General features: G+C 40.7%; 1 protein-coding gene across 6 annotated transcripts in view; it reads left to right on the plus strand.

Annotated features, from left to right (window-relative positions):
• Positions 1 to 17681, plus strand: part of ANKS1B (ankyrin repeat and sterile alpha motif domain containing 1B) — a 736839-nt gene that overhangs the window by 362710 nt on the left and 356448 nt on the right. For all 6 annotated transcript variants that reach the window (XM_043545507.1, XM_043545504.1, XM_043545515.1 and 3 more), the window contains exons 14-15: positions 6583 to 7151; positions 11824 to 11896. In XM_043545507.1, coding sequence (XP_043401442.1) covers positions 6583 to 7151; positions 11824 to 11896 — 642 coding nt within the window. The remainder of the gene's footprint in view (positions 1 to 6582; positions 7152 to 11823; positions 11897 to 17681) is intronic.

A 17681-nucleotide genomic window follows, 5' to 3' on the forward strand; every position in this document is an offset into this window, starting at 1 on the left:
TGACCAATCTGATCGCTTTCTATGATGAGATAACTGGCTCTGTGGATATGGGGAAAGCGGTGGATGTGATATATCTTGACTTTAGCAATGCTTTTGATACAGTCTCCCACAGTATTCTTGCCAGCAAGTTAAAAAAGTATGGAGTGGATGAATGGATGATAAGATGGATAGAAAGCTGGCTAGATTGTTGGGCTCCACGGGTAGTGATCAACAGCTCGATGTCTAGTTGGCAGCCGGTATCAAGCAAAGTGCCCCAGGGGTCGGTCCTGGGACCGGTTTTGTTCAGCATCTTTATCAGTGATCTGGATGATGGGATTAATTGCACCCTCAGCAAGTTCACAGATGATGCTAAGCTGTGGGGAGAGGTAGATACGCTGGAGGGTAGAGATAGGGTCCAGAGTGACCTACACAAATTGGAGGATTGGGCCAAAAGAAATCTGGTAAGATTCAACAAGGACAAGTGCAGAGTCCTGCACTTAGGAAGGAAGAGTTCCATACACAGGCTGGGGACCGACTGGCTAAGCATCAGTTCTGCAGAAAAGGACCTAGGGATTACAATGGATGAGAAGCTGGATATGAGTCAGCAGTGTGCCCTCGTTGCCAAGAAAGCCAACGGCATATTGGGCTGTATTAGTAGGAGCATTGCCAGTGGATCGAGGGAAGTGATTATTCCCTTCTATTCGGCACTGGAGAAGCCACACCTGGAATATTGCATCCAGTTTTGGTCCCCCCGCTATAGAAGGGATGTGGACCAACTGGAGAGAGTCCAGAGGAGGGCAACGAAAATGAAAAGGGGGCTGGGGCACATGACTTACGAGGAGAGGCTGAAGGAACTGGGGTTATTTAGTTTGCAGAAGAGAGGGGTTAGGGGGGATTTGATAGCAGCCTTCAGCTACCTGAAGGGGCCTTCCAAACAGGATGGAGCTAGGCTGTTTTCAGTGGTGGCAGATGAGAGAACAAGAAGCAATGGTCTCAAGTTGCAGTGGGGGAGGTCTACGCTGGATATTAGGAAACTGTTTCACTAGGAGGGTGGTGAAGCACTGTAATGGATTACCTAGGGAGGTGGTGGAATCTCCTTCCTTAGAGGTTTTTAAGGTCCAGCTTGACAAAGCCATGGCTGGGATGATTTAATTGGTGTTGGTCCTGCTTTTAGACGGGATTGGACTAGATGACCTCCTGAGGTCTCTTCCAACCCTAATACTCTATGATTTTATTATTCTCCCCTGCTGGAGCAGGACAACCCAGTGTTAACAGACTGGAATTCCTTTCTGCAAGCATTTTAGCCATTTTTTATTATCCTCATCGCTCTCGCTCAGCGGAAGCTGCATGACAAAGGCTCCAGCAAGGGCAAGGGCCAGCTTCCTCATATGCTCGCAGCTGCCATTGAATGGAATGAGGCAGCCCAACTGCATAATTTTAAGTTAGGAACCCTTCATGCATGTATCCAAGAAAACCTGGCCTAGGACTTCAGCTGGCACTCCATCTCCTCAGCAGGGGCACCAGTCCTTTTTGTTAAGAAAAAGGATGAAACGCTATGCCTTTGCATCGAATATCGGGCCCTAAGCCAGGTGACGGTCTGAAACAGGTACCCTCTCCACATAATCTTGGAGTTTCCAATCTGCCAGAATTTTCACCAAACTGGACCCCTGGGGCACCTATAATCTAGTGCTCATCAAGGCAGGAGACAAATGGAAGACTGTCTTTCAAACCTGCTTAGGCACTTCAAAAATTGAGTTATGCCATTCTGGCTGACCAATGCTCCTGCATTCTTTCAACACTTCATGAATGACATAATTAGACACATCCTTAACCAGTATATAATCGGCTATCTTGATGACATACTTGTCTTTTCAGATAATCCTGAACAGCATTGTTGCCATGTTCATTCCATCCTGGAAAGAACATGGACAGAATTCTTGGGTTACATCTTTTCTCCAGACGGCATCAAGATGAATCCCCAGAAGGTGGAGGCTGGCTGCAAATGATCCATGCCCAGGACCTGTTAGGAGTTACACTGCTTCCTGGGCTTTGCAAATTTTTACTGATGGTTCATTCCAGGCTTCTCAGTACAAATAGCCCCCATTACCAACCTCCTCCGCAAGGCTGCTAAATTTGTTTAAATACCCAAAGCTCACAATTCTTTCAAATAGTTCAAAGTTGCCTTCACCTCTGCTTCCATTCTAGCACACCAGCACCCAGCCCAGGCCTTCATAATGGAAGCTGATGCCTCCAAGGTAGCCACTGGGGCCATACTCTCTCAGAGGCATAGTCCACAGCAAATGTTGCACCCCTATGCCTACTACTCCTGAAAACTCACCTCTGCCAAACAGAATTATGAAATATTAAATAAGGAACTGCTTGCAATTGAATTCGAAGAGTGGCACCATCACCCACCCACTGCAAGTCTTTTCTGATCATGAGAACCTTGAATATCTATCGAAGGCTCAAGCCTTGAACCAAAGGCAGCTCAGGTGGGCGTTATTCTTTTCTCCATTCAATTTTGTCATCACCTATCACCTGGGAACCAAGAATGGGAAAACCAAAGCCTTATTCTGAAAGGGGGAATTCTACCAAGGGAGCAAGGAGCAACCAAGAACTACCCTTTCTCCTAAAACCTTGCAACTTCCTTAGTGCTGTAATATGCCAAGACCTCCTTGATCTAATCTGATCCACTTTACGAGGCAATCTGTTATCTCAGGAGGTGACGGAACAGCCTGAGCAAATGAGAGCCAGAATCAAAATGCAGTGCTCCACGCAGGATGGGATCACCTACCTCGATGAGCACATGTGCGTTCCACCAGGGCCCCCTGGCTAGAAGTGCTCCATCTCTGCCATGACACTTCATTGCAGGCCACTTTGGTCACTTTAAGACTTTCCACATAGCTTTCTATTTCTTCTGGTGGCCCCATATGTGGCCTGAAGTTCAGGACTATGTTGATTCCTGAGCTGTGTGTGCCCACTAAGATATGAAATTCTAAGTCCCTTGGTGCCCTAGCACCTCTGGAGACCACACCTAGATTCTGGGCTTCAATCACAATGGACTTCATAGTGGAAGTTCTTGACTCTGATAGCCACACTGTAGTCTTGACTTCTGTAAACCAACTGACCAAAATGGTGCACTTCATTCCCTGTGACAGCCTGCCCTCTGCAGAAACAGTGGCTCAACTCCTGGTGGTTCAAGCGATCCATCTTTGTGGGCTTCCATACCGAAGCCCACAGTTTGTTTCACACTTTGTGCATGAAGTAGTCTGGCTCATGGATGTTCGCACTTTTCCCTCCTCCTTTTACTTTTCACCCCGAGACAGATGAGCAGACAGAGAGCGTGAACTAAGAATTAGAGCAATACCTAAGGTGCGTTGTCAACTACCATCAAGATAACTGGTTCTCCCTCCTTCCTTACTCCAAGTTCTCATTCAATGCCAATCACGCCTCCATGGGGCAGAGTCCCTTCTTTGCCAGTTATGGGTTCCACCCTTGCTTCTATGCAGCCTTGCCAGCAGCTTCCCTGAACCCAGCAGCTGCTGACTGGATCCAGCAAATTCATCATGTCCAGGAAGAGCTTAAGGACCACCTCAAAGAGGCAAAATAGGACTAAAAGTGGTACACAAACCGTCGACTCCAGAAAGGCTCAGCTCTCATGGTAGGCCAAATGGTCTGACTTGCAGCAAAACATCTCCATACAAACAAGACATCTTCCAAGTTAGACCACCAGTTCAGCAAATAAAACCCATCACCTTCAAATTGAAGCTCTCTCGAGCTCTTAAAATGCATTTTCCACATAATCCTGCTGAAGCATTATATAGACCTCTTTCCCAATCAGTCCCAACAGCTAGCTTGCCAGTCCAGGTCCATGGGTAAGAGGAATATATAGTCCATGTTATCCTCAAGTCTAAACTGCAGAGGGGCAGACTGTACTACCTGATTGACTTGGGGGAGGAGGGGATATGATCCCAAAGAACACTCCTGGGAACCCGCTTCCCAAGTCCATGCCCCTGACCTAGTAAAAAGGTTTAATCTAGACCACACAGATAAACCAGGCCTTGCACCCACCTGGAGGAAGGGTGCCCCTGAAGGGGTGTAACTAGGATTCAGGGATTAGAACCTTGGTCTGGAGAGCCTGGGACAGCTGATAGTCCCACAGTGCCCCCCCGGTGGCCATGCCAAGCCACAGACAGTGAGTATTGTAGAGAGTAGGCACCACAGGAAGCCCAAGAGATCCAAAGTAACAGAATCCTGTGAGCCTCTGATTGGTCAAGTGCCCTATTTAACCCTGGAGGGTGCCCGAAGAAGTTGTCTGAGCAACCACACAGACTTTGGGACTGCTGCGACTCCAGACCTCACCTTGTCTCTTGGTCTCTGGCTTCCGATCCCAGCCTGATTCTGATCCTGATTCCAGACTCATCCTACCTTTGATCTCCGGTCTCCTACACCAGCCTGACTTTGACCATGACTCTTGCTTATTGAACCCAGCTCTAGTGATTCCTCCAATCCCTGCTCACCGATTACTGTTCCTAATGTGCGGACCCCAGTCTACCTGTGACTGCTAGGCAAGACCACCTACGCCCAGGTCCCTTACACTAAAAACCCTCAGTGAGTGAGCAATAATAATAAAACCAAGCATATATATATATATATATAGGATGTATTTACAGAATATTCAGTGTTCAACTCAAACGGGGAAAAGAAAGGATTGTATACAACAAACTATTAGAATATTCTATTTAAAGCAAACTATAAAAAGGAAAATGCCTAAAAAAAGAAAAGGCAAACTATCAACTAACACTTCTAAGTAAATTAGACACACAACCAGAGAGAGAGATCTCACAGTCATGGTTATTCGGTGCACAGTCAGAGTGATCCTGCTCTCTCAGTAGAGTCAAGTAAGTCAGCTTATATACAGCTGCCACCTTCCAAATTTACCCTCCAGGTGATGCCCCCACAGAACTCACCCAGCAAATTTCAAAAGGTGAAAGAAAATAAGGGGTTTGCCCTCTTTTTCGCTCCCCAAAACAGCCTTCCTGATGTCATTGATTCTGCAAACTCTATCACATCCCACGTCCTCTTCTTTGCCATAACATCCTACAACTTCTCTGTTCCAAAATGCTCAGGTCTGCCTAACAGATATATTTTAGGCATCTGTTTTTCAAAGGAGATAAGTACTTTTTCTTTAACAGGCTATATTACATTCCTTCTAGTTCTGCTTAGTATTGTGCAATAGCGTTGAGCAATGTGCTTGGAAGAGTAGTTCTCCAATTTTTCAGACTATTGACCAGTGAAAGAAGAGGGCCTCTTGTGTTCAATCTCCTCTCCCAACTCTCTAGATCTCCCACTGCTTGTTTCTCAAATTTTGTTTCATTTTATGGACTATCAGGAAGGTTTCTGTTGGACCATAGTTTAAGAACCATGGTTTATGACAAGTTTTAGAAAATTGGAGGAAACTGGTTGACTTTCTTGCAATTTATGATATGGTGATAAATTTTATTCCTTCTGATAGCTTCACTGTGCACAGAAGTCAAACTGACTTTAAAGGTTTTTACATACAGTTTTTACGCTGATACAATTATTTCCATTAGGGGGGTGATATTTGGTTCGGTTTTTAACTGAAATAGTTATACAGGTACAACCTTAGTGTAGCCACAGTTATACTGGTATAAAAGCACCAGGAATAATAAGGCGCATCTTTCACTGCTATAACTGCATCCATATTAAGGGGGTGGTACTGCTTTAACTTTACCACTATAGTGAAAGCAGTACAACTTTTGTGTGTGGAGAAACCCTCAGTCCTTTCTCTTGGTCTGTGTAGATACAGGTTTATTAGGGCAAATACATTCCTAGTGGTTGCTAAAAAAGTATGTTTTGTACCGAACCATACAGAAAGCTTATTGTAAAAAGAGAAGAGACATGGGATACTTTGGAGACAATAAAATGTATTTGATTTCCTATTCTTTTTTTTCTTTTCTTTTTTTTATACAATGGCTGCTGTTACTTTGAAACTGTTCTTGCAGATTTGCAAGAAATAAAAACAAAATCCAGAACTGTTCTTTAGCTGTTGTCAGGAAAAATTAATCCTAGTTTAGATGCAAAGTTACTAACTAGGCTGTAGAAAGAGTAATTATTGACAGCACAATATCTCTGTCAATCATAGTTGCACATGCATTTTACCACATACAAGTGTACACAGATAATGTAGTTTATACCAGATTATATAGTTTGTACCTATTTCTTCTCAATAGCAAATTTAGAGAAATCATCAAGTTAATAGATAAAAATGACCATTAGTACCTTAACAATTCCCCTTTCTACTAGCTCTTATTTACAGCACTCCCGAGGTGTTCATGTTTATTTTCCAACCAAAGCCGACCAATTAATCAAATTTATCAAGAAAAAAACAAAATGCAATTTTCTAACAGATTAACAATAAACTAGTGCATGACTGCTATGATAGGAAATATCAAGCTTCTGTTTCCATACATATTTAAGTACCAAAGAGCATACCAAAAATAATCCTGTGTTAGGACCAGTATGGTTTTTAAAGATATTTGATAAAAATTATAAACAAAAAAACCCCTTACTATTTTGCAGAGAATCTTTGTCAGCAAGAAACATCCACTGAAAACAAGCTTCCCAAAGGATACCCTGCTGAGCAATTTGCTGGTCTACTTCATGGGTCGTCACCTGCGTGTGACCCACCTGAAAATCCACTTCAACTATATAGTAAAGCAAACCATTGCAGCGATCTACTGGAAAGCAGTTTAAACAAGAACACAGTACAACAGCAGGAAAACAGCCCTGATCCTCCAGCTAAGAAAAAAAAACCACAAGTTGTAAACAGAACCATATTTCATACTAAAATTAATCCATTAGAAAATCACACATTGGTTGGCACAAAAACAAGAATAGGCGAGCAATGGGTTATTACTGCTGGGGGATTTGTGGAGCGAGCGTGCACACTTGGGAGGATTCGATCTTTGCCAAAGACGTTGCTTGAAATGCATTTATCCAAAAATGTTTCAAAGTCTGACTCTAATCTCATCTCCTATCCACCTAATGGGAAAAAAGCAGGAAGCAGCTGGAGTGAACCCACGCCAAGCCAACAAAATTCTAAAGGAAATTCTGAAAGAACACCATCCTTCACTTCAGAATGGGAAGAAGTAAGTCTTTGGTCATTTTACACACAAACAAATGCATAAAATCGTGAAGGAACTATTCTCTTTTCAAAGTTACTGAGGGAAGAAATTACAAAGTGAATATGCCCAACAACAAATCTTCAGGGAATGTGTATCGTGGGGTAATAAATACATAGTGGTTTGACAGCTGGGACAAAATGGAATCCACTTTTGCTCTCAATGACAAACACTTAGCAGAGTCTATTGTTTCCATGGGAAATTAAGTCAACCAGAAGTAATCCTGTAACTTTCTGTGATGTTCAGGAGAAAGCACATATTATATCCTACTAAACCTCTTCATTACTGGAGTTTATAAACTTGATAAAATATCTTCTTATTGCTGCTCTTCCTTGCTATTTCTGTGCTTTTTGATTATTTCCATTTGTCTCTTTAAGGCACCAGTTAATGCCCACAAGGGACAATAGAGAATGGCAGATATGAAAAATCTGTAGATCCCACTTTTTTAAGTGGAACAAAACCTGTTGAGTTTCCATAAGCCCTTGATGTATAACACATCCTCTGACAGTCGATTGCCCTTGTACACAGCACTTCATATGTTCCTGGTCCTGGCAGGAATAAGTGGGTGTTGGAGGGGAGCTGTGCTTGGGGCTGTTTTGATCTGGGATGTGGGTACAGGTTAATGCTGCTTTTGTGATGCGTTTGAAGGACATTTTTCTGTAGTTTCAGAATTTGGTTTAAAGTTTTCAGTATTTTTATAGCATCTTTACTCTAATTGAGTTTTTTCCTTACTGCTGTGCTAAATATTAAACATATAAATTGTCCCCAGTAGACACTGAAGTTCCCATCTTATTGTGGTGAATGAGTTGGGAGAGGGGGACATTTGAAATATTGCAACTGTTGTGTAGCTGCAGTCGCCTTTCTTTAAACGTAAGCTGCAAAAGGGGAGTATCTCTCTCCACACACACACACCCCTCATTTTATGATCTATAAAGACGGCATGAAAGGTGTGGAGGGGTTTTGGTGTTTGGTTTGGTTTGATTTACTTTTTAAAGCTTGTGTTTCAAAATTAGAAATTTATGTCCTATCTTTCCTAGAAGATTCTCTAATGACTAGCAAAGTGATGATAGTACAAGATTCAAGAGGGTGAAAACTGAGCAGTTGAGAGGGGAAGCCTTTTAGTCCCTGTTTAAAGATTATTTTAAAAAAAATGTTATCACCTATTTGATGTCAATGACTGACTAACATTATAGAGAGAGAACATTTTAGTTAAAGCTATGCCACCACTTCTTTTAAATTAAAATGTAAAAACTAACAGTGCATACTCTCAGAGATCTCCATTAGCTCCTCTAGCAAAACCAAGGACAACAGAGATTGATATTCTAAAGCTTGTCTACATTCAGGTTTTGTTTGCTTGTTTTGTTTGCTTCTTTTGCATACAAGGGTTTGAAACTGGGCTAAGCCATTTTCTGGTGCAGGTCATTTTTTACACCAGTGCACCTCTATCATCTACCCTCACAGTTTGCACTGTAATGCTACTACATGAGCTACCTCCAGTGGAGACAAGCTCCAGGGTATTTAAAAACATTAAAAAGGCAGAAAAAAATTGAAAAGAACCCCAGAACTTTCACATGCTGCTTTTGTCTCAGAAAAAACTCAATTTTTAAAAAGGTTGTTGCAGGTCACTTTTACAGCTGATTTAATAGAGTCCCAACAAGGTGGCTTGAATTGTGAAAGCTATATCTTCTCAATGAAAAGATGCTTAGAGTCACATCATAATCTCAGTCACTGGTATACATTTTAGGGAAGTCATGAAGTTACTGAGATCAAAATTTGACCTTTTAAAAATGAAAACTTCATTTACCAAAAATTGTGTAGTGGTTCTAAAATTGCAGATGCTGGGATTTTTATATCATCTCTCTGATTTTTCTCCTGTCACTGGTATTATCACATAGGAAAAGGTAGAACTCTTTCCTAACATTAAATATATGAACAAATAAACAAAAAATTATTCTATTTCCAAACACTTTTTACTTATTGTCATCATGCTTTCTCACTTATTGTACTGTGCCAACCCTTGGACCCACTTTTTTGTTTTATGGTCTTTCTTGGAAGGGGGCAGGGGGAAGAATATAGGATTAAATTAATGAAGAATTCAAGGAGGGTATATAGTTAATCTAAATCAACACAGGTTTATTAAAAATAGATCCTGTCAAACTAACTTGATGTCTCTTTTTTATGAGATTACAAGTGTGGTTGATACAGGTAATAATGTTGATGTAATATACTTCTGTAAGGGGTTTGACTTGGTGTTGCATGACATTTTGTTTTAAAAACTACAACAATTTAAAATTAAAATAGAACACATTAAATGGATTAAAAGCTGGCTAACTGATAGATCTCAAAATGTCATTGAGCGGGCGTGTTTCTACTGGAGACTGGGTCGTGGCTCTATGCCCTTTAACACATTTATCAATGATCTGAAAGAAAATATAAAATCATCACTGATAAGATTTTCAGATGACATAAAAATTGGGGAGTCGTAAATTATACAGACGACAGACAGGTCACTTATACATAGTGATTTGGATTGCTTGGTAAATTGGGCGCAAGCAAACAAGGTGTGCTTTAATACTGCTGAATGTATACGTGTAGGAACAAAGAAAGTAGGCCATATTTACAGGATGGGGGACTCTATCCTGGCAAACAGTGTCTCTGAAAAAGATTTTGAGGTTGTGGTGGATAATCAGCTGAAAATGAGCTCCCAGTGCAACGCTGTGGCCCAAAGAGCTAATACAATAATTGGATGCATAAATAGGGGAATTTCACATAGTAGTAGAGAGGTTATTTTACTGCTGTGTTCAGCACTGGTGTGACTGCCACTGGAATACTATGTCCAGTTCTGGTGCCCACAATTCAAGAAGGATGTTGATAAATTGGAGAGGGTTCAGAGAAGAGTCATGAGAATGATTAAAGAACTAAAGAACATACCTTATAGTGATAGAGTCACAGAACTGAATCTATTTAGCTTAACAAAGAAAAGATTTTTACAGTCTATAAGTACCAACATAGTGAACACATATTTAATAATGGGCTTTTCAGTCTAGCAGAGAAAACAATCCAGTGGCTGGAATCTGAAGCTAGACAAACTGAGACTGGAAATAATTCATTTTTTTTACAGTGAGAGTAATTAATCAGTGGAACAATTAACCAAGGCTTTTTAAATCAAGATTGGGGTTTTTTTCTAAATGACATGCTTTTGGAATTATTTTGGAGAAATTCTGTGGATGGCTTGTGTTATGCAGGAGGTCAGACTACAGGATCACAGTGGTCCCTCTGGCCTTGGAATCTCTGAAACTAGTAAAAACCTACAAATTAACAAACGTGCAAAGGCATCTTGCAAGGAATGCAATATGGCCTCACAACCCATATCACACCACAGTAGGCACAATTATATTTTCCATCAGTAGGCTTGGAAAAACAAACAAACAAATAGAGGATTCAGAAAATTACCCTACAATTTTAAATGAACAGGCGAGGTGGTGCTTAATAACCCAAACCAATATCTCTATCCATTAGTGTGACAAATATGTCAACTTCCTGCAATATCTTTGGGAGATCTTACTGTATTAAGTTTACATATCATTGTGGGCCAGGGATTTTTTTGTTTTTATGTTTTCTGTGTAATGCTTTTTACCTTAAGAATAAATGTACTTATTTATACAGGGCCATGTGGTGGTGTATAACCACTGTCAATTACGCTGTTCATAAGCCTTCAGAGAGAAAGCAAAGCACAGATGCTGGCCTCTTTAGGCATTCTGGCTTGCTGAGAATATCACAGTGTAGGCAAGGAACCATACAGTCTGGAAAACCCCAGTGAAGTGGGAAAGAGAAGCAGGTCTCCATGCAAGAGAGGTGACAGCTGCGGAGCCAATAGCCTATAATGAGTGCTCTGGATGAACAATTAGCATTGCTGTTTATATAGTCCACTAATGGTTTATAAACATCATCAAACAACTCAGTGCTTCATTGCCGCCTATAAATTATGTTCCCATTTCATAGATATAAAGGCAAAAGGGGCTATTGTCTTCATCTAGTCTGTCCTCCTGTATAATACAGTTCATAAAACTTCCATGAATTAATTCCTTAATAAATTAGAGCATATTTTTTAGAAAAACATTAAACCTTGATTTTAAAATTGCTAGTGATGTAGAATCCATCTTGGAAAGTCGATCCAAATGGTTAATTATTCTCACAGCTCAAAATTTGTGTCTTATTTCCAGTCTGAATTGGATCTTGTTATACCTTTTTCTGCTACACTGAGGAGTCTATTATCAAATTTTTGTTCTTATAAACTGTGATCAATTCACCCCTTAACCTTCTGTTTGTTATGCTAAATTGTCACCATTTATGTATCTTAACTTTTTCATTATTTATATTACATACATCTAAAGTATGACAAAGTAGTTGAAAGTATACTGATACAGTTATATGTGAATAGGAGCTTGTGAATAGGAAAAGAAAAAAGAAAAATAAAAATTCAACTGTGAAGAAGTTGCCCTTTACATTTTTCTTTGCGATCTTCTAGACTGTATTATTGTTTTTATAACAATAATAATGCCCTAGTTTCGGTACTTGAAAAATTGAAATAAAATACAATAGATGAGTTTATGAGATTTTCCTGCTTTTTCTCTTGCAGATTGATAAAATAATGAGTTCCATAGATGCTGGAATTAACACCGGGCTAGAGGAGATGAATGATGATACTGCAGGTAAGAAAGGAAATCTTTCTTTTCTTTTCTAAATATTACTTAATACGCTGGCTTTTAGGACACATAGGAAAATTGATGATAGAAGTCTGCTAAGTAACCCAATATGTTGAAATCATCTTATATTTATTTTCATACCAGTGGACAGAATTTGTTTCATTCACTTTCACAGATGCAGTATGCCAGCTATTCCAGAATCATCAATATAAATGGCATATTGGAATCATTAATGTTGTTTTGAAACCTTAGCAGAGAAAAAGTTCTTGTCTTCAATAAGGAAAAGGTATTGTCTTCAATAGGGAAAAATTTTAAAACTCATTCAGATGAGTCTTTGTTGCCAGTGTTGGGATCCCTAGTGTAGACAGCCTACCAGCTGGTGACACTGTTTTAAGCACCATGTTATCTAACCCTGCTTGGAGCAAATCTTCGACACTGCTGAAAATGGTGCTGACAGCTTGTGCTGACAGTGAGAGACTGGTGTTAGAAATAGTGGGAAATTTTTCAAACTTTCCCTAGTATAGACAAACCTGAGGTGTCTAAGTCATAGCTACCATGTTGACATGTCAGTATAAATCTATGTTACTGAGCTGAGAGATCAGATTTTAGAAATTATTTATCATTTCAACTCCCAGTGCTGGTGGAAGAAAGCATTTCATGGGGAGTGATTTGATATTTGGGAAAGAGCTTGGTGCGACACCACTACTGGAAAATCCCTGCTGGCTCTTCCATGGAGTAATACGTGCCTGTATTGGGCAGGGATTATGCATTTGATCATTTAGGTAAAATAAAAAAGAGTATTCTAATAGCAAGCTATTTCATGGAGCAATACTGATGTCTATACTAGATGAGACTATGCAGCTTATTAATTAGGCAGAAGTAATTGCTAGTCAATAAAAAGGAAATCTGGGAAAAATCTGGGGAAATAACATACTTGAATGCAAATATGGTTACAAAAAAGTACACCGCACATGCAGATTTGTTTCTGGAAGAGAATGATCAGTATGGTGGAAAAACCAGGAAGGTGAAATTAAGTGTTTCTTAAGCTATGGGGTAAGGCTTCTCCAGCCAGGATGACAATGATTGTTAGTATTTTGGACTATAGTAGCATTCAGAGATCTCAGTCAAAATCAGAGCCTCGATATGAAGAAACACAAGAAAAATGGGGGGATAGGGGAAAGGGAACAACAAAAGAAATGCTAAAAGGCACATAGGGTTACATAGCTTAGTTATGTGCAGATAGGCTCCCATCACTTCTTGTGATCAGACATTGATTTTCCCTGTGATTTTTTTAAATTGTGTCAGAAAAGCCTCCCAGTAATTCTAGCCATCAAGCACATGTGCTTTCTGCCTTATCAGTGGCCACTATGTTCCATACTCTTTTTCCTGACACTCACATGTGACATTTGGTTCTCCAGCCCTTTCAACTGACAGGAGATCTACTATGTTCTTCACTCTTCTGTTCCAAAAGAGCCTCTGTGGGTCTCAGCTTCCTTCCTTTCAGTTTGCAGCTGGCTGACAACTCAGCTTTTCCTGTACCACCTTTTCTTTATCCGTGTAAGTTCAGCTGAGCTCCATTATATAATTCCACCATCAGTGAAGAATCAGAAGTATACAAATGAACGAAGTAAGACCACATTTTTCTAATCTAACCATCTTTAATGCAAACAAAGCTACCTTTAAAGAACTGCTAGTCTCTTTCAGAGCTTGCTACAAACAGCATCACCATTACAATTTTCACTTTATAAGAATTCTCTGTAGTAACTCAGAGCTTTCTCCATCTAATGTCTCATCACCGGCTGATAGCAGTCACAGATCAGCTACATGTCATAGGCAGTCTCATCATACCATCACCTCCATAAACTTATCACAGTCAGTCTTGAAGCCAGTGAGGTTTTTTGCCCCCACTGCTCCCCCTGGAAGGCTGTTCCAGAACTTTACTCCTCTGACACTTAGAAATCTTTGTCTAATTTCAAGCCTAAATTTGTTGATGGCCAGTTTATATCCATTTGTTCTTGTGTCAACATTGGCACTTAAATAACTCCTCTCCCTCCCTGGTATTTATCCCTCTGATGTGTTTATAAAGAGCAATCATTTCTCCCCTCACCCTTCTTTTGGTTAGGCTACCCAAGTCAAGCTCTTTGAATCTCCTCTCATAAGGTAAAAAGAAAAGGAGTACTTGTGGCACCTTAGAGACTAACCAATTTATTTGAGCATAAGCTTTCGTGAGCTACAGCTCACTTCGTCGGATGCATACTGTGGAAAGTGTAGAAGATCTTTTATACACACAAAGCATGAAAAAAATACCTCCCCCCACCCCACTCTCCTGCTGGCAATAGCTTATCTAAAGTGATCACTCTTCTTACAATGTGTATGATAATCAAGTTGGGCCATTTCCAGCACAAATCCAGGTTTTCTCACCCCCCCCCCCCCACACACAAACCCACTCTCCTGCTGGTAATAGCTTATCTAAAGTGACCACTCTCCTTACAGTGTGTATGATAATCAAGGTGGGCCATTTCCAGCACAAATCCAGGGTTTAACAAGAACTTCTGGGGGGGTGGGGGGTTAGGAAAAAACAAGGGGAAATAGGTTACCTTGCATAATGACTTAGCCACTCCCAGTCTCTATTCAAGGGTAAGTTAATTGTATCCAATTTGCAAATGAATTCCAATTCAACAGTTTCTCGCTGGAGTCTGGATTTGAAGTTTTTTTGTTGAAGAATTGCAACTTTCATGTCTGTACTCGTGTGACCAGAGAGATTGAAGTGTTCTCCGACTGGTTTATGAATGTTATAATTCTTGACATCTGATTTGTGTCCATTTATTCTTTTACGTAGAGACTGTCCAGTTTGACCAATGTACATGGCAGAGGGGCATTGCTGGCACATGATGGCATATATCACATTGATGGATGTGCAGGTGAACGAGCCTCTGATACTGTGGCTGATGTTATTAGGCCCTGTGATGGTGTCCCCTGAATAGATATGTGGGCACAGTTGGCAACGGGCTTTGTTGCAAGGATAGGTTCCTGGGTTAGTGGTTCTGTTGTGTGGTATGTGGTTGCTAGTGAGTATTTGCTTCCGGTTGGGGGGCTGTCTGTAGGCAAGGACTGGCCTGTCTCCCAGGATTTGTGAGAGTGTTGGGTCATCCTTCAGGATAGGTTGTAGATCCTTAATAATGCGTTGGAGGGGTTTTAGTTGGGGGCTGAAGGTGACGGCTAGTGGCGTTCTGTTATTTTCTTTGTTGGGCCTGTCCTGTAGTAGGTGACTTCTGGGAACTCTTCTGGCTCTATCAATCTGTTTCTTCACTTCCGCAGGTGGGTATTGTAGTTGTAAGAATGCTTGATAGAGATCTTGTAGGTGTTTGTCTCTGTCTGAGGGGTTGGAGCAAATGCGGTTGTATCGCAGAGCTTGGCTGTAGACAATGGATCGTGTGGTGTGGTCAGGGTGAAAGCTGGAGGCATGTAGGTAGGAATAGCGGTCAGTAGGTTTCCCGTATAGGGTGGTGTTTATGTGACCATTGTTTATTAGCACTGTAGTGTCCAGGAAGTGGATCTCTTGTGTGGACTGGACCAGGCTGAGGTTGATGGTGGGATGGAAATTGTTGAAATCATGGTGGAATTCCTCAAGGGCTTCTTTTCCATGGGTCCAGATGATGAAGATGTCATCAATATAGCGCAAGTAGAGTAGGGGGGTTAGGGGACGAGAGCTGAGGAAGCGTTGTTCTAAGTCAGCCATAAAAATGTTGGCATACTGTGGGGCCATGCGGGTACCCACAGCAGTGCCGCTGATCTGAAGGTATACATTGTCCCCAAATGTAAAATAGTTATGGGTAAGGACAAAGTCACAAAGTTCAGCCACCAGGTTAGCCGTGACATTATCGGGGATAGTGTTCTTGACGGCTTGTAGTCCATCTTTGTGTGGAATGTTGGTATAGAGGGCTTCTACATCCATAGTGGCCAGGATGGTGTTATCAGGAAGATCACCGATGGATTGTAGTTTCCTCAGGAAGTCAGTGGTGTCTCAAAGGTAGCTGGGAGTGCTGGTAGCGTAGGGCCTGAGGAGGGAGTCTACATAGCCAGAGAATCCTGCTGTCAGGGTGCCAATGCCTGAGATGATGGGGCGCCCAGGATTTCCAGGTTTATGGATCTTGGGTAGTAGATAGAATATCCCAGGTCGGGGTTCCAGGGGTGTGTCTGTGCGGATTTGATCTTGTGCTTTTTCAGGGAGTTTCTTGAGCAAATGCTGTAGTTTTTTTTGGTAACTCTCAGTGGGATCAGAGGGTAATGGCTTGTAGAAAGTGGTGTTGGAGAGCTGCCGAGCAGCCTCTTGTTCATATTCCGACCTATTCATGATGACAACAGCACCTCCTTTGTCAGCCTTTTTGATGTCAGAGTTGTTTCTGAGGCTGTGGATGGCATTGTGTTCAAGAAACTTCCTGAAAAAGCACAAGATCAAGTCTCTAAGGTGCCACAAGTACTTCTTTTCTTTTTGCGAATACAGACTAACACGGCTGTTACTCTGAAACCTCTCATAAGGTAGATTTTTCCATTCCTCGGACCATCCTAGAAGCCTTTCCTTGCACCTGCTCCAGTTTGAATTCACCTTTCCTTACACACTAAATTTGAAAAAGATTTCAGCTAGATAAGGTTATGCTTTTTAAAACACATACACAGAAAGAACATTGTTTGTTTTACCTGCATCTTAGAGGGCTGTAATAATGGCACCTTTTTTCAAGAAATTCCAGTGTACAAGACAGAAACGCCTCTAAAATCAAACAGCTGGCTTTTACTGTCACGCTTCAAAGAATGCATGCAGGGAGAGAGCCATCTAGAAAGGAGTAAAGGGGAAAAAACTAGTTTAGCAGGGAGAACTCATCACAGAGTCATCCTGTATATCCAAAAAGCATATAAAGAAACAGCAATATTGATATTGTTATTGCTATATTGATATTAAACGATTCTTACTACATACTCTAACATTTCCAAGATCTCTTTTTATATATATATATTTGATATGATATGATTAAATCTTTTAAAACTATTATATCTGAATGAGATTTAATTTGAATGCTAGCAATATCTTCTACTTTGGCCTGTCTCTTTGCTGTTTTGTGCAGCTCCGATCACAACAAGGTCCTGGTCTGTGGCTGAGGCTACTAGGAACTACAGTAATACAAATAATAAATAATTAGAGATGAATGAAAATTTTCAGACAAATAGTTTATTCATCAAACAGTGCAGTTTCAGGTTGACTGAAACTTTTCACAAATTCATGTCGAGTTTGCCAGATGTTTGAGCCGAACCAAAAAAGTCAAATTTTTTCAGTAATGTCAAAATGAAATGTTTCGTTTTGACCCCAAAAAATAATTTAGATTTTCAGGTGTTTTGACAAGAGCAAAGCAAAGAATTCACAAAACAGCTGGAGGAAGAGGTGGTGTTGCTTCTGCTTTCCTTATAAACTTTAGATCAGTGGATAGAGTGTAGGAATATGACTCTACAGCTTCATAGTTAGGGCACTCACCTAGAATGTTGTAGGAGACCCAAGTTCAAGTCATGCACAAAGGTAGAAGAAAGCCATCATGTCTTTCCTCTCCCAGGTCCTGCACTGCACTCAGCTCAACCAGTCATGAGGCTCAAGCCTATATTTATATAGGAAAATTAATGTAATATTAAGTGACAGTTGTTTTATATAAACTCATTTTAAAATAATTTTCTAAATTTCATAGATATAGCAAATCTGTAGTTTTATTTAAATGCCTTTGTAAGAGAGTTTCAGAGATGCAGACTG

Source organism: Chelonia mydas, chromosome 1 (genome assembly GCF_015237465.2).
Source record: "Chelonia mydas isolate rCheMyd1 chromosome 1, rCheMyd1.pri.v2, whole genome shotgun sequence".
Taxonomy (NCBI): Eukaryota; Metazoa; Chordata; order Testudines; family Cheloniidae; genus Chelonia; species Chelonia mydas.